This window comes from Homalodisca vitripennis, chromosome 3, assembly GCF_021130785.1.
Source record: "Homalodisca vitripennis isolate AUS2020 chromosome 3, UT_GWSS_2.1, whole genome shotgun sequence".
In the NCBI taxonomy this organism is placed as follows: domain Eukaryota; kingdom Metazoa; phylum Arthropoda; class Insecta; order Hemiptera; family Cicadellidae; genus Homalodisca; species Homalodisca vitripennis.
In genome coordinates this window covers 17,086,258-17,113,284 of record NC_060209.1, presented here as the reverse complement: position 1 = coordinate 17,113,284, position 27,027 = coordinate 17,086,258, and the positions used below count along the sequence as shown (strand labels likewise).

General features: G+C 33.2%; 2 protein-coding genes across 2 annotated transcripts; both read right to left on the bottom strand.

The window, feature by feature from the left end:
- Window positions 1–245: 245 nt before the first annotated feature.
- LOC124358612 (1,5-anhydro-D-fructose reductase-like) lies at window positions 246–17,239 on the bottom strand. The gene is made up of 7 exons (XM_046810916.1): window positions 17,084–17,239; window positions 12,222–12,392; window positions 6,631–6,775; window positions 4,872–4,933; window positions 4,452–4,690; window positions 2,755–2,911; window positions 246–475 (listed from the first exon to the last, which is right to left on the bottom strand). Exons 1-7 carry the CDS (start codon window positions 17,165–17,167, stop codon window positions 332–334), a joined length of 1,002 nt encoding a protein of 333 aa, XP_046666872.1. The 5' UTR covers window positions 17,168–17,239; the 3' UTR covers window positions 246–331.
- A 4,760-nt stretch (window positions 17,240–21,999) lies between these two features.
- Window positions 22,000–23,927, bottom strand: LOC124358098 (histidine-rich glycoprotein-like). The gene is made up of 2 exons (XM_046810392.1): window positions 23,845–23,927; window positions 22,000–22,387 (listed from the first exon to the last, which is right to left on the bottom strand). Exons 1-2 carry the CDS (start codon window positions 23,925–23,927, stop codon window positions 22,000–22,002), a joined length of 471 nt encoding a protein of 156 aa, XP_046666348.1.
- Between the last annotated feature and the right edge of the window lie 3,100 nt (window positions 23,928–27,027).

Below are 27,027 nucleotides of genomic sequence, written 5' to 3'. Positions count from 1 at the left end.
CTTTCCTCTCTCAATAAATCGAAACTCTCGGTAATTCAAAACTCTCACTAATTCGAATTTTTTTGCATGTCCCGCCAATTTCGAATTATCGAGAGTCGACTGTATTTTAGTTTATTTATATTTCAACTGAAAAACACACAGTAGTGGGATAATTATCCAACCATATGGTATTTGGTACGTTACCTTTGGTTATATTTTAGGAATCGTTCGTATAGATTTTTTTTCGGAAATCAATTACAAAAAAATACCACATAACGTGCTTTATTCTAAAAAAAATCGATGAGGCATTGTTGGACCCCAGTACATCTTGAGATGGATCCCCAGATGTAAGCTATTTGTGCTGCACCCTTGTGCTGGGGTAAGGGTTCTCCGGGTGTGACGAGTATACCTGAAGAACAAATTTTCTTGCCGCCTCCCCGCGATCCAGGGCGTTCAGTTGACACATGTCGGCTTCCGTCAGTTCAAAGTCGAAGATCTGCAACAGAATGAGGCACTAAAGGTTCAACTATAACTTAGAATAAATTTCTTAAGCATATTTACTTATATTTTAAGCTATGTCCTTTATGGAAATTACGAAAGTTATATTAAAATTAAATTTGAATAATTCGCTCCCAAATCCAATTTAATGCTTTTCCTGAAACTTCTGTATTAATTTCTTCAAGTACTAAATGTTTATAGAAATTTTGATTTTTGGAGGATTAAAGAAGTTTTTATTGAATTTTAATTCTACTAGCATAAACATGATACTAAAATTTAAAGCTTTCCAAAATGATGTTTATTCGATAAACATTTCTGAATTAGCTTTTTCGGGCTCTCGATAATTTTTTATGTATGGAATGGCTGAAGAGAATTTTCTTACTAAAATAACTTAAATTTCTTAATTGCCATTATTGTAGCAAGATTATTTTTTTAATGCGTTGCATTTGACCTTATACAAGAACTGATCTTATTTTGCTGTTATTTATGCTTGATAAGGGTTTCTATTAATTTAGGAATCAAATATTAAAATTGATAGCCATAAATTACGAATATGATTGTTAGCTCTAGCAAAACTATTTTGTATTTAAAATGTTGCTTAAGACAATATTTATATATATATATATAATTACAAAATATGGTGACACCGTCTTCTTAAGAAACCTATCAAAGATGTAGTTAAAGCTTTTCATAGAAGTTTTCACATGATTTCAAAACGTGGATTAAAATATTTTGAACAGTTGAGTCAAAAATGTTTTCAGAGTTTCATAAAAAACCTGAAACTAAAAATTAAAGAAAGTTAAATATAATAATAGATCACATAAGGCGTAAAGTAGAAAATGTATTCTCACTTTTAAAGAATCAAACACAAGATATTCACAAGAAGTTACGAATTACAATTTCTGAGATAGTTTCAAAATGTAAATAAACACCGGTTACAACAAATAAATTAACTTTTTAAATGAAAGCACAGATCACCTGACAGCAAACTGTATTGTAGGAAATCGTATTCTACATTTTCAAATGATTGGAAACGGAAAAGGTGATGTGTTTGTAATTTTTGTGTTTTTAAATGAGATAAACAAATTACTGATACGATAATATAACATAGAACTTTAACACTAATACCACTTTATCCAGAAGAGAGAAATGTACAATGTATGTACATAAACACGGATCGCTAATACTGAGTAAATCTTAACGAGTTTACAACAACCATGGCCCGTCTTATAAAATAAATTATGACATTGTTCTTAGAATAAATTTAATTGAGTATAATCATTTTGAAAGCAGACTTAATAAAGAAAAAGAATCTATTATCAAAAATCAGTTCAGTTTAGTTGATCAAAGTTTAATATGTTAATGAACATGTTGAAGTTACAGTCTCTGGGTGATGTTTATGTATATTTAACGGAATAAACTTATTTCAACAAGAACCAGATCAGGGGAGGTCGGGTGGATAGAATAATCATAATCATAAAACATAATCTAGAATTATGTTGATTATTAGATTTACACCTCCGGTTGAGCAGATAGGACGAAATTATAAACTTGTTTAATAAATTTGTGAATCAAATATAAACATTTTTGTTGGTTAAAAATGTTTTAATACTAATTTAAAAGTATAAAATAGTACCTAATTAACAATTTACTTTTGAAATGAAGTTTCCATACTTTCGTAAATACATCCAAAACTAATTCTTCCTAAAAATCAATAAAATTTCATCTCATTAACAATTTTGCGTAATGATTAAATTAATTCTACTTTTTAATAGAAATTACCGATCATACGTTGACATATGTTTGTACTAAATGATCAAAAATAGACCATTTTAAAAGGGTATTCACACTGTGTGCTTATATGAGGATCAAATGGAGGATTAAATTTGGGGCTAGAAACGTAAGTTATCACGTACATAATGTATGTGTTATGTTTTATTCTTCAGATTGGCGAGCGTGAAGTAGTGAATAGCCGAGAAAATGCGTTCATTAAAATAAAGTGCTTATAGAGTATTTTTATTATATAACTAATAAGCTTTGTCCGTGTACTTAGCCGATTAGAATGTCATCACTTCAAGTTCAATCAGAAACTTAAAGACAAGAAAGATAATATACGTAACTGTCTCGTAGCTAAGTACTACAATTGGTGGTGAGTTACATCTTAGCTGAAAAATGTATACATAATATATCAAACACACACACGCCTAATCTAGAAAAGACATCAATACCCGTTTCTTATTACCTTTCGTAGTATAGTCATATTTATTGGGTTCTTACATCCAGATTCTCCTTGAGCCTAAGTGGATGGGCACTCTTGGGGATGACTGCCACCCCTAGCTGTACCACGTGACGCAGCAGCACCTGGGCCGGTGTCTTCTGGTAGGTCAGTGCCAGTTTCTCCACCAGAGGATCTTTGAGGGGGTTCTCGTAGGCACTAAATACAAGTAAACCTCTGTAGTACGTAAATATATCGCTCCTTCTATCGACCGCCCTCCGACTTATGTATAGGTGTTCACATGAGGGAAAATACTATAGAAATTCATAATCTTTTCTAATTGTGTTATTATATTACAGCTGAGCAGGAGTTCTTACCTCTCCGTGGGATCTATTGATTGCGATGCGTTTGAAAGGCACTGCACATAAAAGTTTTTTTTTTTTTTTTATCATGACAATATAATTCTTTATTGTCTCAAGAAACGTTAATCAAAGAGATCAAATGTTTTGTCATTTTTTTCTATTTATTAACCGAATGAGTCCTTTAGACGACGTTTCAATTTAATGTGTACCTGTACGAGTGTTAGGTACAGCTTCATTCACCTTCCACTTAGTGCAGCGTCCAACGTCTAAGGCTGTGACAGATTTGACTCCTGGAATCTGGAATTAATATCCACCAGAAGAGATCCAAATGAAGCTGAACTTCGCATTGAATTAACCCATTCCACCCTTGCTCTTCGTTGTGTGTAGAAGCTTCGGTTCCTTCATCGTGATTTGGGATTTTCTCAGAAACACCGCAGTGCACTCAATCGTGCATTGATAAGACAGTGAGAACATCGCTTCATCTGGATTGCATTCTTTATTAGTCTTATTGTATCTGATGTCTGAGAGAGAGAGAGAGAGAGAGAAATCAGAGAGAGAGAGAGAGAGAGATGCAAAATGCATGGCTTTTAACTAAAGTTGGAATGGACGTTCAATGTTCACCAAGGGTGCGAAAGACTAGCTGCCTTTAGGTCCAAGAGAGTAGAGGCCTAGGCAAACACTTACTAATCCTTGCCGTCTCTTTGATCCGAGACCTTCGTAACGATTGATATGAACATTATGGTATAGCTGCTAACCGAAAATAAATTATTTACCACTCTTTGAGCGAATACTTTGTAGCTCAAGGACGGAAAACATTAGTCGCTAAACTAAGTTTCACGTCTTAGAGACTTGAAACAAAAAAGATGTTGGACGTTCCATAGAACAAATTTTAATCGAGAACAGCTGATTGAATTAAGAGTCCAAGGACCATAGCTAGTTCAACAAATCTAGACTCAATGCATCTATGGATTTATCGGAAATCTAATATGGCTAATTATGTGGTATAAATGTGGATTATACATTTTATTCGTACAAGTGCTTGCGTAAGAAATTGGCTTGGAAATCGTACGGAAAAGTTTTTATAAAAATAGAGCTTTTTCTTTGCACAGGGAGCCAGAACACTTTCAGCACAATCTAAAAGTCCTATATACAATAGAGTGTTAATGAAATCTACTTTGGTACTCGGAATCTTCAAAATATTCCAACTCTCTTACAAACCATGTAGGAAATCTAGCTTTATCCTGTGGTGATCAGTGAGCTAAAACATCGTTCACACCTATTAGTACGAGAATAATTGTTAACGTATATTGTATTTAACTTACTTAAAGGTATGGCAGAAATGGTGATAACGATTATTACAATGTAAAACATTAATTAAACAGTAGTGGAAGCATTACCCGATGAAGAACCCCTGAGGAACGCCCGGTGAGCCGAGAGTAGCGTAGGAGGTTATAGTGATACCGTGTTTCCTGCAGAACTCCTGTTCCTCCTTACTTTGCAGGAACAAGTTCAGCTCTATCTGCAAGTTGGACGGAGGTATCCTTGCGGTTTTCATCACCCTCTTAATTTGGTTGATGTTGAAGTTGGACAGACCGATGTATTTAGCACGGCCAGCGTCTACCTGTCTCTCCATTTCCTGCAACATAATGCGGATGCTATATTTTGGCTTGCATGCATTTCACTTTCATAATTAAGAAATGTTGTTACATGTTGGAACCCTGGAAAATACTTTGCCATAACCACTTATCTGAACCGATTCATGACAAAATTAACTTGACAATAATTCTTTTAGCTCAGAAATATAGAAATCAACTTACCTTCCATATAGCCACGTGGTCCGTGGTGGGATCCAATTGTAAGCCAGAGTTGTCATTATCTCCTTAAAAATAAACCAAATCAATGACTCTTATAAAGCTACGATAGTTAAAAACCTAATAGAACTGTGACAAAATGGCAGAACACGGTAAAAGTTTCACATTGAAAATAAAAAACTTCATTAATACTACAGGAAATAAAAATATTAGTTACTTTTTTATCAAAATACGAGTATATATAAAAATCTGTTTAATTAGGTAAAACTACGAAATGTTTTCTCTTTGTTATATTGATCAATACATTTATCGATTCTAATTAGGTTCATTCTCAAGCACAATGTAAAATTCTGAACTACATTAAATCAGCGTTCCACAAATAATAATAAACCGTTATTAAGGGTAATTTTACCCCCCCTCCCTTCCGGTAAACAAGAGGGTATCGAAGAACGTAACAAAAGTTATCGCAAAGACAGGTGGATTACCATTTTTACTTTTTAACAAATATATTACTGGATTTATTCCTCGGACAAAGAAACCTATGTACCAATTTTTAAGTTTCAACGACCTTCCTATCGTCACACAGATATAAAAATTTTCCGTTGACCTCTGATCCTAAAATCTATAGGACACTTCCTTGGAAAAAGAGGAACTTATGTTCGCTTCAAGGACCTTTCTACAGGACCCTGTATAAGGAGTAGGCGGGCGGACAAAAATGAAAAGATTGAAGGAGTACTTAATCGAACTTAATAAACCGAAACAATGGGGTATCGAAGGAACTTTACCGAGTATTTACAGAACTGACTAAATATTTACCGGATTATTGAACATTGATGATCGATGGTTAATAATGTTCCTTGTTCGTGATCGTTAATTGTGAACAGCTTTAGGTTGCGTCCGTGAAAGAAACACGAAAGTTGTGAGACTGACAATGACTGATTTCTGACTGCAACTGTGCTATTTTTTGAGATTTTGGTCCCAAAATCAATCGGTTCTTCCTTAGAAAAACAATAATGCAATTTCAAGAAGGGTCTGTAGGACAAAACTCCCAGTTCGTGCATTTTCTAACGTAACAGATGTAACGATCTAATATAAGGCCTTAATGTCTTGGTGTTTGTGCGAATTTTGACCAAAATGTAGGACTAAAACTAGGTCCAACACTTAGGGCCAGAAGCGGCTTGCCTTTACTCGTTCCCTCTCCTGACCATTGCTTTCCGGTCCCATTGTTTCAGATGACACTAAGCGGTGCCGATGAAAGAGCCGACATCAGCATCCTTGTTTGTATCTTACTGTATCTGTGCTAGTGTGATGTGTGATTGTGATCCTCGTATTTGTGATTTGTGCAGTGACAACGCCTGGAGTAGACTCCAAGCAGCTGTTGTGTATGTTTGAACCCTTTTCTTTTCCTTCTTTACTTCTTTCTATTCTTTTTTTGTATGTATAAATATATCCCCCACCTGACGAAGAGGATAGATTCCAATCCTCGAAACGTTGTGCTACACCTTTTATAACCTATAACGATGGTAAATGTCCGAAATCCTTTTTATCCTTTCAAACCTTCCATCGTCAATAACAAACTTTAAACAACAAAATACAAACGAATATGTAATTTATTTATTTAAAAGAACAACAAATTTTATTTTGTTTTTTATACTGAAGCATGTGCGTGTAGCTACATATCAGTTTAATAAATAATGATAATTTGTTGTTATTAAAATATCACAGTAAGTTATGTACACAAAAGCAAACTATAATAGGTACGTACCTTCACTGAGATGTAGCTCTTCCCCGTGTTTCCAACCTATAGCGTGGTGTACCAAGTACAAGTCAACATATTCCAGTTGTAAAGCCTTAAGTTGCTTCTCTATGAACTCTTCCACGTACTTGGGGTTAGCGCCCTGAGGCGGTAGCTACATCAATAACCAATATAAGTGCAAAGTTTCATATTCAAAATCGTATTACAAAAACTATAACTATAAATAACTTAATGAGTACAAAGTGTATACCTAATTAAGGTTACTTAATTTTTATTAGAAATAAATTACATCATTTCGTCAAGGCATAGAATATGGAATAAGCTATTTTTAAGCTTAATTAAATATTATTATGTTAAATATATTCTTCAATATCATTATAAGGATATTAAATTTAACTCTTTACTTACAAGGAATAGTTAGAACTATTTATTTCAGTACCATATTAACATATCTATACTAGACAGGCTTGTTATTCTAAAAAAATTAGGAAGAATATTCCACTAGTTACAGTTAGTTACAGTTATAAGAGTACAGATGGTTTTAGAGTACCAATTCGTGGAATATCTTATTGAAAAGGACAATGGCAATTGATGACTCAAATCAGTATTACTAGCAATAACTGTTCATACCACTCATTTTCTAAAGAACAAAACCTGATTATTAAGTTTTCCGATGAGAAAGCTACGTTTTGGTTTATTCCTATTATATCGCCGATTAAATATTAACGCTTCCAGGGCCATAGAGTACAGTGTTAACCATTGAGTACCGAGCAACGCTGTGTCTGATGTAAGGTTTACACACAATAAACACTGCTACTGAATATGTGCTGTATGTCAACACTAATACGCCTAAATTATATAATGTAAATGTATAAATTAAATTAACCACTTACAAAAACATAGCTGCATTACATTTATCAGAGCTTGCTCAAAAATATATAGTATATTATATAATACGTTAGTAATGTTTGTTTATTAATTTAAAATTTTGTCTAAACATGAATTTGTTTATTATATTTTTATATTTTTCGTTGCAGAAGCCCAGTAGTATTGAACTTTTAGTACTTTTTTATGTATTAATATACAACATTTATAAATTTTCCTTTCGTGTAGGATCGATTTACGAGACCCAAAGAACCATATTTAAACATTTTAAGCAGTTTCCTTCAGCTGAATTTCGAGGTTCATTTTGCAGAGTTAGTTCGCACTAATACGAAAACAGAAAAAAATTAAAATAATGTTTTGGCCGTTGATCAACGATCAAGACTAATTCTAATATATTGTGCAACACTAATTTAAGAAACAGTGGACTTGCCTGATGTTCTTAATAATAATAATACTTTATTGCAGTAAAACCAAAAAAATTGTATTGCAATCGTCATTTCATAATATTGATGAAAAAATCTATAAAATAAATCTATCTTAAGTAATCATAGGCACAGTCAATTCCACATATTAATGAGTGAACCTAACAATATATTTTATTTGCATCTTTTGGATCTTGCTAGTCATTCAATAGCTCCATACGTCCTGAAAGGTTAGTGAACGGTTGTTTAATTCCTGTATTTAGAAGAATAATTTGTCCGGAATAGATTGCTTTTTAAAAGAAAACTAAAGGAGCATTTTATGGCGGGTTGTTTTTACACGGTGGGAGAGTTTCTAGTGTAATGTTTTTGTTTTTTTGTTTTGTTTTTCTTGCATTATTAGTTGGAATTGTAAACTTCTTTTTAATCGGGAATAAACTAATAATTGTAAAGTTGTGACTCGTTTTACATTTTTAGTTTATTGCTTTACAATAATTATGTAGACTAATTAAAAAAAATGTAGTATAATATTTACTGTTGTATAACTATTGTATTCTTAGGCTGGTCGTTCCACTGAAGCGTATTCAAGCGTCTTCACGCTCGCGCGTACACCAGAGGCCAAGGAGCAACTACAAGCTGAGCAGCGACGAGCGTAGGCCTCGTCCACTGTAAGCGAATATGCGCTGTCAGTGTGTACGTTGAGTTGGCGTTTACAGACAGACGAGTGTTTGTTATGTTATGTTAGTTATCTAGTTTTGTAACCTTATTAGTAATGGATGTAGAGGAGTTATACTTGTTCGACAGTTACTTACCTCTTGAGGCGTCCCATGGCAGCTAGTAAGAAAAGGTATTGTTGGATGAGTCCAATTTATCAGAAGAGGGAAGACAATGGGCGAGTATAATCATTTACATAACGATTTGGAAAGAGAACCCGCAAAATTTTCTGACTATTATAGGATGAGAAGAGACACTTTTTAATTACATTTTGAATAGTATAGAGCATAGTGTTTTCAAAGGAATCAAATTTTACGGAGACGACTTCACCTAGTGAACGTCTAAGTGTGACTTTAAGGTGAGTGGAATATTTAAACTATTTTAACACATTATAATATTTTATTACTTAAGACTTCGTTACAGTTTAATTTGTATTAAATAAGTCATTTACTTCCTTTTTGTGGTTTGTATATAAAACAAATCAATAATAAAAAAAAAATTAATTTGTGAATTGTAACTTGAGCTACATTGGTTGGCAACATTTGAACTTTGAGAAATTTACTTAAAATTTGTTACAACATTTTGCAATGGAGAGTTTACTGGTGGAACATCCCACGACGATTCGGATGTAGCATCGGAAATGTATCCTGTGTACGCACTATTATTCCAAGATGAATGTCCAAGTGATTGATTCACAGTTGAAGGCAAGGGGATCCTTGTAATTGATTGCGACAAAACTGTTGCGTTCTTGTTCGTCGATCAAAACCTGCTGAAGTTTATTCCTTACTTGGAGTTGCCGGCTTGCTGGAATATTTTTCAAATATAAGGGTAGCAGGCTTATAAGAAACTGATGTTCACTGTCATTTTTCAATGAAGCAGATGTTTCAAACAATTTGAGCTTAGCTTTCTCAATTTCTAGGAAATGCGCATCACTGACATCTACTGACCTCTTCTTTTTATTTGAGCTGCTCTTTCCTGGAGATCCTCGGTCACTGTTATTTCTGTCGAAATCCAATCTTTTGAGTTTTCCCTTAGTCGGAGTTGTTAGGGGTGGTCCCCATTTTTTGAAGTGCAAGTTGGCGCTAGTTGTGGTTCGCTGAGATGAACTGCAGAGTTGCTGTTGGAGTTTTCAATCAATGAATAGTCTTTTTCGCTCTCTAATTCTAGGTCTTCTTCAATAGCATCTATACTTAGAGTTTCAGTTTCAGTATCTTTTACCGGAGGAGGAATGTTCCCCTTGAGCTGCCTAGGTTCCATAAACGTCACGCAAGAAAAGCATTTGATCAAAAAATGGCCACGAGGATTCAAATTCATCAGGTGCCTCTTTGACCTGATTTCAGCAATGTTTTGTATTCTCTTCTGAATGCATCTCGAAGTCCCTTCCACCTCTTTTTCAATTCAGCCACTGAAAAAAAAAATTCTATTAACCAAGGATTGAGATAAAATTAACGTCATTTAGCTTATTCCAACCATTGGCAATCTTTGCACTATCCGACGTAGGATTCCCTGACATAGTTGTTTTACTTGCTTGTGCTATAATGGTTTTGTTTCATTACAGGTACTTTGCAAACAGGATCATCTTTCAAGACATTGGGGTACACCTATAGGGTGTCTGATGTAACAGTTGGGAGGATTGTTAAGGAAACAAGCAAGGCAATCTTGGACAAATTGCAAGCTACCCACATGGCTTTTCCCTCAACAGACCAAGAGATTGAATCAATCAAACAAAGATTTGGGAAAGATGGAGATTCCCAAACTGTGTAGGCTGTGTTGACGGCAAACATGTACGTATACGAAACCCACGACATTCTGGCAGCATGTTTAGAAATTATAACAATATTTCTCGATTGTATTGCAAGGGTGTTGCCGGGGCCTGACTATAAGTTTATTGCTGTCGATGTTGGCGGTTTATGGCAAAGAAAGTGACGGAGGAATTTTTTTTCTCATTCGTATCTTTCAGAAAATCTTGAAAAAGGAGCGTTAGGCTCACAATCATTCGCTCCATTGCCAGGAACGAACATAAAGGTTCCCCATGTTATTCTTGGCGATGAAGCGTACCCACTCAAAAACTTATCTCATGCGACCGTTTCCAGGAGACAATTTGGATCCGGCTAAAAGGCTGTTCAACAGGCGGCTCTCTAAAAGTCGCCAGGTTATTGAATGCACATTCGGTATAATTAGCAACAAATGGAGACTGCTGCTGAAAGGCATTGAAGTGGAGCCAGACTTTGTTGACACTATAGTTCAATGCATATGCTTGTTGCATAACATTGTCATCGACAAAGAAGGCGAACAAACAAGTATTACCACATGGCCAAGAAGATAGTAATGATGACAACACTACTAGCAGACCTGTTAGATTTACTTCTTTGGGTGAAAATAGGGGCTCTAACGCAGCCTATACAGTAAGGGACAAGTTTCGTGGCTTTTTTTTCTGAATTGGAAACTGTATAAAGTGGTGACAAAGTTTAATGCACATTGTGAATTAGGAGTATTTTACATACTGTTACTTGTACTATAAAATAAAGTTGTAAATAATAAAAAAATTTGATTATTTATTTTACCAAATGAATTTGCTTGAAGTAAATGTTGTTAAGCAGTACACAATCACAATTTGTTCATGGTATTACATCTTAATAATGCATTTATAATACAGTAAAATATTTTATACAAAATCATTTATGATACGTTTTGGATCGATAATATTTTTTATATTGCAATTAATTGAATTTCTTTTAAAATACAAAGCAAACTTTAAAATTGTATTATACTTCGCACTGTGGCGGTTAGGTTAGGTTATCATTCTATAATATTATTAATACTGTCTTTGTTACATTATTGATATAATGTACTTATAATAATGTAGGCTAGGTTTACCAAACCCTAGCTAACTTTATTTAACCTAACATAGGCAAATCTAAGGTTATTATAATTGATGCAGCATGCAGTATATTTATATATTACTAAATACTAGAGTCGACAAACGTACCTTCTTCTCCCACTTCTTGAGCTACTTTTGCCCAAAGCTTTCTTTGGATATCCCTTGAATGATACCGCTTGTCCTTCATATCCCACAACAGTGTAAACAATCTTACTGTGTTAAATAAAACTTGTCGGTATTGTCTTCCATTTTTGTAATAAAACCACTATTAAACACAAAATATAACAATTCTATAAATAAAAACAAAATCAAACACACAGTGGACGATTGGCTTCTCTCTGGACTCTGGGCGTACTAGCGTGTACGAGCGACAGATCCCATTCAGACGGGATGTGTAGCGCGAGCGTGAGTACGCCTTGTAGCTGCGCAGGAGTTGGCGCCTGCAGTGGACGCGGCTTTACCTGTCTCATGGTTGTGGTATCTGTCGCGCGAAGCCGCTTGTTTACGCTTGTATCGCGCGAGCGTGAAGACGCTTGAATACGCTTCCAGTGGACGACCAGCCTTATTGTTTTACTTTATAAGCTATGTATATACAAAATGTACTTGACTCTGTCATACAACAAAAGTTGTCTTACGACATTAAAGGAATTTGAATTTGCTTATTACTGCGATATCGTATGTAAATGTAATGTTAACAATACCTTGGTAGTAATGAAAATGTCATCGCGTCTGAGCCTGCCGCTGATGAACCACTCCTGCAAGACCTTGCCGATGATGTGTTCGTTGTGGTAGAGGAAGGCGGTGTCTATCAGACGGTAGCCTAGCTCTAGGGCAGTGTTGAGGGTCTTTACTAGCACAGCTTCCTCCCAGTTCTGGTCACCAACATTGTACTTATAATAAATATACTTGAAACAAAGTTAACATCAATATTTGTGTTTAAAATAAATTATCTATGGTTGAACTTGAACTTGAACTTTATTCCACTGTATAATAAAGTACATGTAAGTGTACCTTGCGTCTTTTTTAATTTTGTTGATTTTCACAGGATACCTCAGCCTACAAAAAATTTTAATCTTCTATGATTAAATTTTTAAATATGAGCAGTAATTACCATTATTAAGTAATTTTAATTGTTTATCAAAGGTTACTTCAATCATTGTGTGTCTGTAAAATTAACTCGATTTAAAAAAAAAAAACCCAAAAAACTATTCAAACGACGGCGCTGAGATTTGACATGGAGATTCTTAAGGGCTCTCGGATGAATATAATATTTTTATAATATGAATTTCAATCGTTTTCTAGCAGAACTCAAATAATGCAAAACAAAAAATTAGTTGAATAATTTTAAGTGAAGTATGGATCCTCAGCGAAGAATTAAGTTTTTACAAAATACCTGGTTATAATATAATTGGCAAATGCAATAATCAGTACAGATCTGGAGGCGTTGTATGTTATTATGACGAAGAGCTATCAGTTCAAGAGGTGGAAATTGACATGATAACGGCTGATTGTGTTTTGTTCGAGCTTAAATACAACAGAACTCGATGTAATATTTTTGCTTTTTATAGACTACAATCCTGTACAGTAAGTTCTTTTGTGGAAGAGCTGGAATCGCAATTATCTCTTTTAAAGTTTAAATACTGTTTACGTAGGGGATGGAAATATAGATATTTTTAAAACAAACCTGATACATTAAGAGTATACTAGCTTATTAAGTAACATGGGTTATGTATCAGTAATTAATTCTCCGACCAGAATATGTAAACCTCTTCCACCTGCATCGATCACATTTTTCTAAAATTTAAGAATTTGAATATGTTTGAGACAGCAATTTTCGATCTTGGGTTAACTGGCCATTGTTGTTTAGCTCTAAAAATGAAGCTAACAATCAACTCTAATGTTTCAAAAACTGCATTTACAAAAACTGTTTTTAATTTTAATATGATCAATCAAGAATTAAAATATACAGACTGGAAATAGTATAATTGACGAAGCTAATGTAAACATATCTTTTGAAAATTTCTTTAATATTTTGAATGGTATATTAGACAGTAATAAAGAGGAAAGAGTGATTGTTAGTAGGTTAAGTAAAGCAAAACTTATCAGTCCTTGGATTAATAGTAACATTTTTAAACAGATTAAACAAAAGGAAAAAGACTGTATGGTAGGTTCAAAAAAAGGCCTTATGATGAAAATTTCAAGGATTATTTTAACAGGTTTAGTAATAAATTTAAAAAGTGATATTGACAAAGCCAAAAATGCGTATTATGAATATCTAATTCAAAATTGTAACGGAGACGTAAGCCAAGCAATGGAAAAATAGTTATAACTGGTAACGTAGTTAAAAATGGAATAAACAAAATCATTCTTGAAGATGGAAATCTCGAAGAAGACCCAAAATTAATTTCAGAAATGTTGAATTCATTTCTTGTTAGGTTATCACAAAAATGATGATATTTCACATGATATCAGTTTATGGAAACCTTCTTACACACGGAGAGATTCGTTCTTCAACGATAAAACCGATCCATACGAGATTTCTAAGCATTATTAATGGTCTAAAAAATAAGAAATCAATGGATTCGATAACATATCAGTGCATTTAATTAAACAAATTTGCTGGAAAACGTCGTTTGTTCCGATTAGTAAATTAATAAATCCAAGTTTTAGACTTGGAGTGTTCCGGAAATATTAAAAATAAGTATTGTTATTCCATTATTCAAAACGCCTAATTCGTTTCAAAATAGATAATATACATCCTATAAGCTTAGTTTCAGTAGTTTCCAAGATTCTTGAGAAATGCGTGAAAAAAAGATTAATAAGTTACCTTGCTAGTTTTAATTTTCAAAATCAAAATCAATTTGGGTTTACAAAAGGAAGACGCGTTGATGGGTTTTGTAAATAAAAATACATCTAAGCATGAACAATAAGTGTAAAAAGTCTGTCCTTTTCATAGATTTCAAGAAAGCCTTTGATCTCGTAGATCATGATGTGTTGTTGCTAAAATGGAATCCTTAGGAATTTTAGGGGAGTAGCGTTAAATTGGTTTAGCAGTTTTTTAAAAAGGTAGAATCCAGCAAGTAAAAGTCGGTACTGAACTTAGTAGTTTTTTTAGTAGTTGCAAAGTGGTGTTTCCTCAGGGGTGTGTTTTATCAGCAAATCTATTTTTGATATTTATAAACGATTTGTTAAACATTCAATTTTTTTGGAGAAATGTATGCTTTTGCCGATGATTTGGGGTACATTTATTCTAACAAAGACAACAATATAATATACGATGAAATCTGTAATGACCTGAAAACAGTTGAGGAAATGGCGTGATTCTAAAAAAATGGTTGTTAATGTAAAAAAAACTAAATATATAAATTTTGACAGTGTAGATTTTGCTTTCGATAGACCATTTAGATTTCACTCTTTCAAAATGTAAAGATTCAATTACTTTTACTTGTGAAGAAGAAATTATTAAAGTTAAGGAATTCAAATATCTAGGGGTAATTCTTGATGAACGTATGTCGTGGAAAAAACAAGTAATGACCATTTATAATAATTTAAAATTTAACCTTAGGAAGTTTTATTATTTAAAAAATTTCTGTGTACAAAGTTGCTATGTACGCTATACTATGGTCTGATTCAGTCTCATCTTTCAGTACGGTGTATCACCTGCTGGGGTGGGGCGTAATTGTTAATTAATAGCATCAGAACGACCCAAAACAAATTTGATAGAATTATTAACAAAAAAGCATACAGGGAAAGCAGCTTCCCATTGTATATTAATCAAAATATTTTACCAATACATCATTTATTTGTTTTCAAAACTTTGAAACTGTTTTATATATTAAGTGGTAACAGGGGATCAGTACAGATATTTCATGGTACAAGAAGCATCAACAAAAGAATTTTTAAAACGCCTAAAGTAAACAAATCAATTTTTAGACAGTCGTATCTCTATTTAGGGCCAAAATATTTTAATCAATTACCAATGGATATTAAAGAAATTTCTAAATCAAATGAGTTTTTTACTAAGCTAAAAGCTTGGCTATTTACTAAAAGCGATCTGAGTTTCATGAATAAATGTTTTTATTTAAAACGATACTAATGCTAGACTGTATTCACCATTTCTTTGAAATCGAATGTCAGTAACGCTATAAGTGAGGAAGGAAGAAGGAGTTATGTAATAGATTTAGTCCTAACAATAAGAAGTACTCTTTTGTTTGTTATCAGTATTGATAAGCCGTGCGCGCTGCAGTGAGCTGTTTTAATTTCAATATTACATTTGTAGAGAGCTTAACAGATTTTGTTTATTTTTCATGCGTTTTGTATGTAATTAAGGATTATTTTTTTAAAGTTTGCGTTTGTCTATTATAGACTTATTTTACATCTTTCTCTTCGAAATTAAATTTTCTACAAGTACCGTGAAAAAAATATTTTGTGTTTATTGTACATTTAACATAGTAAATCTGCTTCAAACCTAAATGTAACTTGTTTTTCGGGACCAAGTTTCGCGTATTTCGTCACATATCTTAAAAATTACTGTAGCTACAGGTCTGGAAACGGTTTTATTCAATTTTTCAGTTCATTTTACATAAAGTACGCTAAATTGTACATCTTAATTAACAGCCAACAAATACCCGTAGGGCTTCGTTGCAGCAGGGGAACTGAAATTCAGACGAAATCTTTCACCCTGTATAACTTGGTAACTAAGCATTTTCGGACCTATGTTAATTAGACCTTTTTTCTTATTTTGATGTGAGGAATCACGCCCTGACTTATGGGCACCTTTTTTCAGAACACCCTGTATATATATATATATATATATATATATATATATATATATATATATATATATATATATATATATATATATTGGCCGTATTCATCACATATGTGTTGAAATAAACAAAATAACAAATATTTTAAAGTTTAAATTTCTTGTCTAACGGCTGTTGATATTCATAAAAGTTTCATTAATGGCAATAGCCTAATTTAATTTCAATAAAGATTGATTAAAATATGTCAATCGTACTGATTAACTCACAAATAACACTCGTACTTGCACAAGTTCCATTTGAGCGTAAGACCTAATAGAGTAATTTTGAGATTTCCACTGTTATTATCACATGTCTACTAATACATGATACTTGATTTCTTGTTTTTAAGTTTGTTATTGACGATGGAAGATTTTAAAGTATGACAGGATGGACATTTACCATCGCTATGTTAGCAAAGTTATAACGCAACGTTTCGAGGATTCTAATCTATTCTCTTCGTCATGTGGGGGAGGTATTAAAATAAGAAAGATACAAACTGGACTGCAAGGCGCTTTAGGGTATGTATGAACTCTTTTCATTCCCTTCTTTTCATCTTTCTGCTCTTTATTTTTGCATGTATTAATACTTCCTCCACCTGACGAAGAGGATAGATCACAATCCTCGAAACGTTGTGTTATACCTTTTGTAACATTTAACGATAGCATAGCCTGTTATCCTTTCATAGTTAAATTGTTATAAAAAGAGAAGATTTAGTTAGTATTAAAACTAATACAAATAATTACAAATAACCATGCCTGAAAGGTGCCTAGTCCGATGACAGGAAGCTGAAGCCCTGTGGCAGCTGAGATTACCGACTTTGAAGATAATTTGGAAGCCATTTCACGAAGCAGTCCACCAAAAAATCTAAGCTAATCTAATAATAGACTAGAGCACTTCTTTCTTATTATGATTTCAACAGCTTTGCACGTGTAGTACTACTGATTAGATATTGTGGGTCGTATTTTTACGGATAAATATGTCAAACCTTCAAATACACTTCTGTAGATACCTGATAATAAGGTATAATCTACTGGATGTTGACACCTCGACACAGTTTAATCATGTTTTAACCCTCAAGGCCACTCATCAAGATTATTTTGGTTTTGTAGTTTGCTGTAATTCGAGTAATTTGATTGCAGTAAAATGAAACGGTACAAAGGAGTTTCAAAATACCCACAAAAAACGAGTTCTCGAACAGACGAACAGATTGAAATTTGACTCTCTGATCAATACCTAGAACAAAGAGAAACATATGTACCAAATTTCAAGTCTCAAGAAACTATGTTTCAAGAAATATCACACTGAATCAGTTAGTAAATTAGTTTTTGACTAATAACAAGTATGGTTATCTTTAGAAAATGTAATCCTACAATTTATTATTTAAAACTATTTCAAATTACTAATCTGACAATTAAAGCGCTAATCTAAATTACTGTCAAACGCTAAGACATAAAAAAAAATATTTTTTTTTTAATTTCCCAATGCTAATTTTTGTTTCATATACCTTGGTATTACTTTAATAAGAAAAATAATAAACATGTAATATTACATATTTTTGAAAATTTTATACGCACGAAAATATTTGAAATTTTGAATAAACTGCATTGCAGGATAATGTACATAGCAACACTATTTGACAGATTACATTACATTTATACAGGTTATTTATAATGAGTAAATTGTAACTGAAGTTCCTGTATAATTAGTACATAAAATAAATAAGTTCAGTATAAGATTTTGAGATGTAATAATGTGAAATTCAACACAAACTTATTTATATGATAGCCTACAAGGGAAATGAAACAAATATTGTACTTATAAACCTTATTTATTTAGAATAAATAAACTGGACTTGTATGGTGAAACTGGTATAAAATACAAAACAAATAATTGAAAAAAATATTACACATAATATACAAAAAATGCGCTCATTTGTCAAAACTTGGATCATCTGGATTAGCCATTATAACAAAAAATTATACTAAATGTTAGTAAAAACAATTTTATAAGAATTGTATAAGATAATTGTATAAGAATTACAACGGACTGATTCAAAACACTTTGTTTAACAATATAACCAACATACGACCAACACACACGTAGGTAAACAGCTGAATGAAACGAACGCGTCTGTAGGCGTATGCCGCGTCACAGGCCATACAAAAAATGGCGGCGATTGCTTTCTACCGTTACAAAGTCCACCAACGGTGACAAAGCGTTTTGTATAGTCCCGACAGTCGAAAGAAACATCGATCTGCTCTCTTACGGAAGTTTTAACAACTAATTCTTCGCCATTTCATAAGTAAAGCTTTTGCGTTTGTAGACGTAATCCGCGTTTAAAGCATCGGCAGTTCCGCGTCTTTAGGCGTTAGCCGCGTTGGAAGGGTTAATGAAATATATAATCACCTAGCAATATTCTTAACTTAGAGTGTGCCAGACGACATAATATCACGTAACAGGTTTCGCTGAAGTTGCATGCAAAATTTCAAGTATGTAGCCCACTTCATTCATCGCCTGCGGACAACCACACATTGATACAGCCCCAGACAGAGATAATAGACATTCTGTCAGCCTAATGTGATAGGTTTAAATGTTAATAATTTCTGAATCACGCATGTCAATGCCAATTTAACCTATTTTCCGGACGCTGTACGGCGATTTACGTATGTACCGGGTGTCCCACGAAGAGGTTTAAACGTTTGATTTTGTATTACTTGCACCGAACATTTTCAAATTCTACACAATTCATTAAATAGGTTTTTAAAAATATCCACTGATGGTGGCATTTTGAAAAACTATACTTTAAAATAGTATTTTTGTTTTGTAAAATTATTTATTGTCACATTCTAGAGAAATAAAGCATTTCAATCAGAAAATTAGAACATAGCCTATTAAAAAACCTATAATTACAGTCCACAATCATTCGAACTGTAATCCATCCACAGCGACACACTGATAACAGCGCTTAACAAATGAGTCGTAGGCTCTTACAAAGGAATTCTGGGGTATCCGGAGAAGTTCCTCTTCAATTCATTGTTGAATTTTTTATTATTATTAAAGCTACGAGTATAAAGTTGTTCCTTTAAGTAACCCCATAGAAAGAAATCACACCCAGTTAAATCTGGGGATCGGGGTGGCCATTCTAAAAAAATCACTTCTACGACCAATCCATCGGCCTTAAAGGTTGTCATTTAGTAATCGCTTGACAGGATTTTCGAAATGAGGAGGAGCACCATCTTGTTGACAGGTTGCTTGATCCATTTCTGGACCCGTAAAAAGAGGCAAGACCTATACCTACTCCGTCATTGTAATCAAATCCAAATCAGGTAATTCAAGAAATGAATTTTTATAGGAAGCAAAATGGTAAAATGTTTAATATGTCACCATTTTGTTTTCTTTAAAATTGTTAGGAAGCTTTAATTTTTATAGAATATTTTTAAACCCTACTTTCTTAATTGAGTAGACTTAGAAAATGTTCTGTACATAAATGAGCAAGTTATATAAAATCAAACGTTTAAACCTATTCGTGGAACACTCTGTATATGCTACTCGTAGTAAGTCATTTCATAACAAAAACAATACAGTCGAATAAACAGTACTGTATAGTAAAATTCCATGTAGAACATTCACAAAACTTCTCATCATTGTTATTCTCAGGACTGTAAAACTACTATGTAATTCCAACCATGAGAGTTTATGTTGCGCCAATTGAAAGCAATTTCTATGTAGAAGAATAAGTTTGCCCCGCGTCTTTAAAATGAAGACTTGAGTAAGCCCCCGCTGTTTATTTGTGTCACTAAAGTCGGTTGTCGGAGTTAACTCTCAGGAAATGAAAGAAATAACTTTACATGAGACCGTTCCTGCCAGATTACTCGTGCATTTAGAGAAGAAACTGTCTTGAAGTCACTGATCTGTAACTGTGGATAATGAATATTTAGTCTTGAGTGTTCTGTAACAGTCATTATCACAAAATAAATCAATTTACAATTTTAATATTCAAGAGGTAACAATATTATAGCAATCCGGTTATCCACGTCAAGAAAGGACCTCTCACTTCTGCGCCCTTACATTATACGGTGTTACGTTTAAAGCTTTTCAGTACACCTAATGTTACACAATTTATCTACATAAAAAGCACATTTATGTTGCGTTTGGCTCCTGTTCCCCTTCCTCTTAATGCATCCTTTGGAATCTGACGCTGTTGCAGACTTGACTCCGAATTCAAGTTTATCTGAAGAGATCAAAAATGTCGTCCACAAACATTCATATTAAATGAACCCTTCCCATCATGGGTACATTGTGTGTAGAGAACTCTGTTGCTCCACCGTGCTTATAGATCGTGTCAGTAACATCGTCGCTCTATAATTGCATACCTGATAAGACAATGAGAGTTCCAATTCATCTGGATTATTTCTGATGTCGAAAAGATGTACATTTTTCCGTTTTGAGCTTCTTCGTTGTCTAGATTTCCGATCTCTTCATACTAAACATGGTACCAGATTCCGAGAGTCAAGTCTGATACAGCATCAGAATCCAGACACCACATGAAGAGGAAGGTGAACTGAAGCTAAATGCAACATACATTTGTAGTTGTTGTTATCTTTTAAAAGTCCTTTTTAGCCATTTAAACAAGCTTGTGTAGACTTTTATAGGGTAATTATATCAGATTGCAGAATTAGTAAACTTTAATTGGCCTGTATATAAAACACCGAAAAATATTGAGCCATCATAAAATCGACCATTTTTATCAAATAACACAGGTGATTGAAGCTCTTGCTTTTGTCGGGTAAGGGAGAGAGCGGCCTACTCATACTCTGAAGTCATACTGCACTATTTTGTTGCTTTGCTCTTTTTAACTAAAGCTTCTTGCGCATTTGATACACCTCTAAAGTTACAACTATATTGTCATTAAATTAACCTATTGTCACACTTGTTCAATATACGCAGTACACATTAAGAATATTGTATTTTTTATCAGAACACAAGTCTCAGTGAGGTGCCACATTTACAACAGGTTTTATTATTATTATGGACTTACCAAAACATACAGCCTAAGCCCCAAGGTGACATCTGAAGGTAAAAGAAAGAAAAATTTCCCAGGGCTAATACCTGCATTGAATTATATCGTTTCTTTGCCTCTTCGTTGGGAACGACAGCAAGATCAGGATCTTTACAATTCAATGTACTATCAATGAAAATATTCAAATTTTTAATGGGATATAAACCTTAATGTAACTAGTTTCAATGGCAATCGCGATGATCATTATCGTGGTTCAAATTACGATTTCGTCCTTAGCAGAAACTTGCTGTGGAACTGAAGACGAGGAAATTAACAATTTAAATGTTTTCCCAGTGAAAGATGTTGAAGAAACAGTGTAATTTATTGTCCACTTTTAAGCTATTGATTCTCTGATTCTTTATTTTTGTTTCTTAAAACCTGGGATATTGGCTAAGATTTAACTTAAATCTACATAGAATTCCATGTCAGAAAATTAAAAAGAAAGGAAGGAGAACAATAAATCCCAAGCGTATTCAATTTAATACAAAACAATGATTTATATATTTGTAGGTGTGTCTAAAGCTAAGAACATATGATTACATAACGTATTTGGTTCGGAAAATGATTAAACTCATATTTACAGTCATATTTCCAAGTATAAATCACACACTATCATTTTTTGTAATAAAACCAAAAGTCATCTGGAGAAAAGTCATCGGAAAATGAAACTGATGAATCAAAGTAGTCGAAATGTGAGTCGTGGTGTGAACCACTGTGGTGTTCCTCTGAAGAATGCTCAAATGATTCTGAAAGGCTGAATGATTCTGAAAGGCTGAATGATTCGGACTCGTGGTGACTGTCGTGGTGGTGATCACCGTCATCGTGGTGGTGATGATCACCGTCATCGTGGTGGTGGTGATGATGATCACCGTCATCGTGGTGACTGTCGTGGTGAGATTCGTCTATGTCGTGGTGATCATGGAGCGAGAGATCCTCGCTGAAGCTGAAGTCGTGAGAATGCTCGTCATCGTCATCGCAGACGCAGTGTCCATCCACCGCACTTTTCAACACACACACGTAGAATACACAAAACCACCAACCTGTATGTAAAACATGTTAAAATGTTTAAGTAATAATGAATTTAAACACACGGAACCATTGTCTCATCATAATTTTTTGTCATGTCTTTTGTTCATAATTTAATCGATATTATAATCTATATAAAAAATTACAAGAAAACCTCCGAGCTGTAGTTTGATATAATTTTAGAACAAGTAAGTACATTAATTAAATATTACTAAATGTTAATGAAAACGATACTTTTCCAAATTGTTTATTTTTCAGACGAGGCCTTTCGAAACCAAAGTTTTCATCATCAGGTGACTCCACAAATAAATATTTACACAATTTCGGTTACAATTAATATTAAAATAACATATGGTGTAAATAAGCAAACACAATAATTTAGGGAAAATATTTAAGTCAGTATAAAAAATTAGATATGACTAATCTTAATGTTTGACTAAATTGAGAAGAAAGAAGACTGGAATTTTCAAAGTCCATAATATCAATGTATATTCCGCGCGCGCGCGTACCCACGCACGCACGCACGCACACACACACACACACACACACACACACACACACACACACACACACAACTATGTATGTATGTGTATATATATATATATATATATCACTTGGTCTTCTACGATTTTAGTTAGTCATTTAATTATTTTATTCATACATCCTTACATTTAATACATTATAAGCAGTTAGTGAATGGTCCATTTAAAACAGTGTTTTAATACGACTATAACAGTTCGTAATAATGTACTATCTCTATCTGTACACAGGTCATTTTACGTGGAGTTGTGAAAAGAAATTTCTACTTTTTGTATTCTAAATATCAATGAATTTTACAGAAATATTTTCCAACCTAAAATCGGTTCTACCACCCTAGGAGTATAGTTTATACACAATAAACAAGATGTAATTTGTATACAGTTAGTACTGTTTTTCTTTTTTCAATTTTATACGAAATACTTTTCTTCTTTTAATATTACCAATGGATATTAAAAAACCTAAAAGCATTTGTATTCTTTTACGGCAAAAGAATCACTAAAGCAGTTTGCTGCATTGATAATAAGGGTGAAAAGTTGTTTACATTTTAACTTGATTTTTAAAACTTTCAGCCTGATCAGTCTCTATCTACAGCAAACCTAAATAATGTATCTTGATCTGCGATACTCTCAAATGGCGTTGAAAGTCATGTACTTCAAGCCTATATATAAGCTTTCATTTATTAATACAAAAAAACTACTAGGTGAGCAATCTTTTTAAACAGTCTATGAAAAAAACACATTTAAAATTCTGGCTGTTTAATACAAGTACATATATATTAGCTTTCAAATATTGATTAAAATGCTGTCCACTGTCTATTGTTTAAGTGAAACAGGTGCAAGTCAATAAACATTAGGATAAACAAGGCGGCGAACAAGGGTTGTTTTCACTCACCTGCCATAGCGAGATGACAGCTGGAAGTTGTGTGCAGGAGAGGTTATACGTGGGCTAAGCAGCACTATCATCAGTACTGTCATCACTTTCGCTTTCAGCTGTCTAATTGCTTGTCTAAAAGTCGACCCCGCTTATCACAGGCCCGGACAGGAACTGAAAGGGAAAGCGCCTGGAAATGCCTTATCACAAGGTGCCGAAAATTGTATAACATCTCGCTGGTAAAAAAGTTGTTCCTTGTTTTTTTGTTAGTTTTTACTGTAAAATTTAAACCAATACGTACTTTTTCTATTATTTTATAAAAGAAAACTCACAATTATCCAATAATTTTAATTAAATAATTTAATCCAATATTAAAGTTATGGGAAAATTTTGATTTTCCAGTAAGAAGAGCTCCTCCTTCAATGAAAACAATACGTACTGTTTGCTGCTAAATGTAGAAAAACTGTAAATAATAAAATATGAGCAGTCAATTAAAACAATAAGATATGAAAAAGTGTAATGATGGCTCAATATGAATGAAAACTGGTATTTATAACTATATAAAATAATATTTGAAATGTGAGAGCAATAATGTTTGCTATTTGAATAAAATATACAAACTTCGGTATTATCGTGGTTAATGCACATACACAATCTGTTATTGTTCGTGTTCGTGTAAATATTGAAACATTTCTATTGGAATATTGTGTATATAACGTTTTAAAAGTCAAAAATTATATCTTGTTATTGTTTGAAATGTAAAAACATTACTTGAAAAATATAAAATATGTGTGAAGTGCAATCCTTTATATATTTTCTTCCTATTATTGACACTTACCATTATGCTCCATTGGCTACCAAAGGCATGATGGATTCTTAAACTATCTTTGAACTGTAGTATGTAGCTCTAGATCTAGACTGTAGTGTGTAGCTCTAGACTCTAGTGTGTGTGTAGTACTCGCACCTCATCTCGACTAAAAGGTTTCATTAGGTCTAAGGCTCGCCTAATAATTCAACAATAAGAGACAAAACTATTTACAACACGACAAATAATTATTATTAAAAATAAACTATTGTTTTAAACATTTTTTATATATTAATAACTCTTTATAGTGTGCTCAAAGATTTTTTATCGATGACGGTGTTTAAGAATGGTTTCTTAAATGGCTGTACCTCAGGAATTAAAAAGTAACTCAACCTAAAGCCTTACACCAACTAAAACTTTAAAAATTATTATCCTAATTAATACTTTACAATAACTAACCTAAATTAGATAACAAATTAGAATTAAAAGGCTACACATTCATCAAACGCGTGACGTACATCGTGCATAAAAACTAAATCATTCCACTGACCAAACTGCACTACATATTGTTCCAATTTACCGTTAGAATTACACATATTTACAATACAAACTATTCCTTTGGCGAATAAAACTTTAAATCATTTTTATATGCGAAATTCAGAGTAACATGCTACAACAAATTTTAGTTAAAGTTTACTTAAACTTAAGCCAAACATTGTTTGTTTACTAGAATTATTCTTAAAACCAGTATTGGAACCGCTTCAATAGACGATTGAGTTTGCATCCTAGATTACTACATAAAAAGTATTTACGAAAGAAGAAATGGGGTTTTCAGCAGATTAAAGAACACCTAACAGATGTTTGCCTCACTTCCGGTAAAGTTGGAGACATACTTGATGTTTTAGAAGAGCCAGGATTTGAGTCACTTAAATAGAAAATTGAGTTTACATCCTAGATTACTACATAAACAGTATTTACGACAGAAGAAATGGGGTTTTCAACAGATTAAAGAACACCTAACAGATGTTTGCCTCACTTCCGGTAAAGTTGGAGACAGACTGGATGTTTTAGAAGAGCCAGGATTGGAGTCACTTAAATAGAAGATTGAGTTTACATCCTTGATTACTACATAAACAGTATTTACGACAAAAGAAAATGGGGTTTTCAACAGATTAAAGAACACCTAACAGATGTTTGCCTCACTTCCGGTAAAGTTGGAGACAGACTGAATGTTTTAGAAGAGCCAGGATTGGAGTCACTTAAATATAAGATTGAGTTTACATCCTTGATTACTACATAAACAGTATTTACGACAAAAGAAAATGGGGTTTTCAACAGATTAAAGAACACCTAACAGATGTTTGCCTCACTTCCGGTAAAGTTGGAGACAGACTAGATGTTTTAGAAGAGCCAGGATTGGAGTCACTTAAATAGAAGATTGAGTTTACATCCTTGATTACTACATAAACAGCATTTACGACAAAAGAAAATGGGGTTTTCAACAGATTAAAGAACACCTAACAGATGTTTGCCTCACTTCCGGTAAAGTTGGAGACAGACTGGAAGTGCACCGGAAGTCTCTGTAAGCAGTAAGCACCTATCTCGTCTGATTTATTTCACAACTCCATTCCTTCAAGGATTGCGCATGAATGGCGGGGGGGAGGGATAGGCTGACAGCGCAAATGACAATGTACGTTTAATTTACAAGCATACCAGAGTACAGTATGTAAGGGTAATTAACTCTGTCAGGTTTCATGCGCCCTCCGGTTCTTTCTTTAATCACACACTAGCGCGGCTCTTTCATGTTAACTTCAACTCATTAACATTTCTAAAGACAGCGAAATATTGCCGAGACAATATAAATCCTGGAATTGGCGCTAGAGTAATCTAATGTTAACCATTAAACATTTGTGTGATAAATTACGACCGCGAAATAAATTTAGAGTCTTACTGTGGAGCCAAAAAGTTTTTGAAAATTATAAAACTGCGTTGATTAATTTTATATTATTTGATCAAAAAAAAGTCACAACTGTCCAATACTTTTAACTTTGTCACAAGAGGCCTTTCGACATCAAAGATGCCATCGTCAGGTGTGAATTATCAATTTGAAATAATATAAATATATTTACAATTTAAATTGTGAGCTGAATAAAACTTAATACAAGATTATTAAAAGTAAAATAAAATAGATATTAATAAATGTATAAAAGCTTGGGTCAAAAATAATTTGGTTATATTTTTAAGGAAGGGTGAATTTTGAATTGGTCCAAAATCATTGTTTAATATTTTATCTTCATGTTTTTATGTATAATGTTCTTATGCCATAAGAGTGGAGTTCTTCTTGTTTTTGGGCTTGTTTTAATAATGTGAAGTTTTTAAAGGTGTGATTTGTTTCTAAT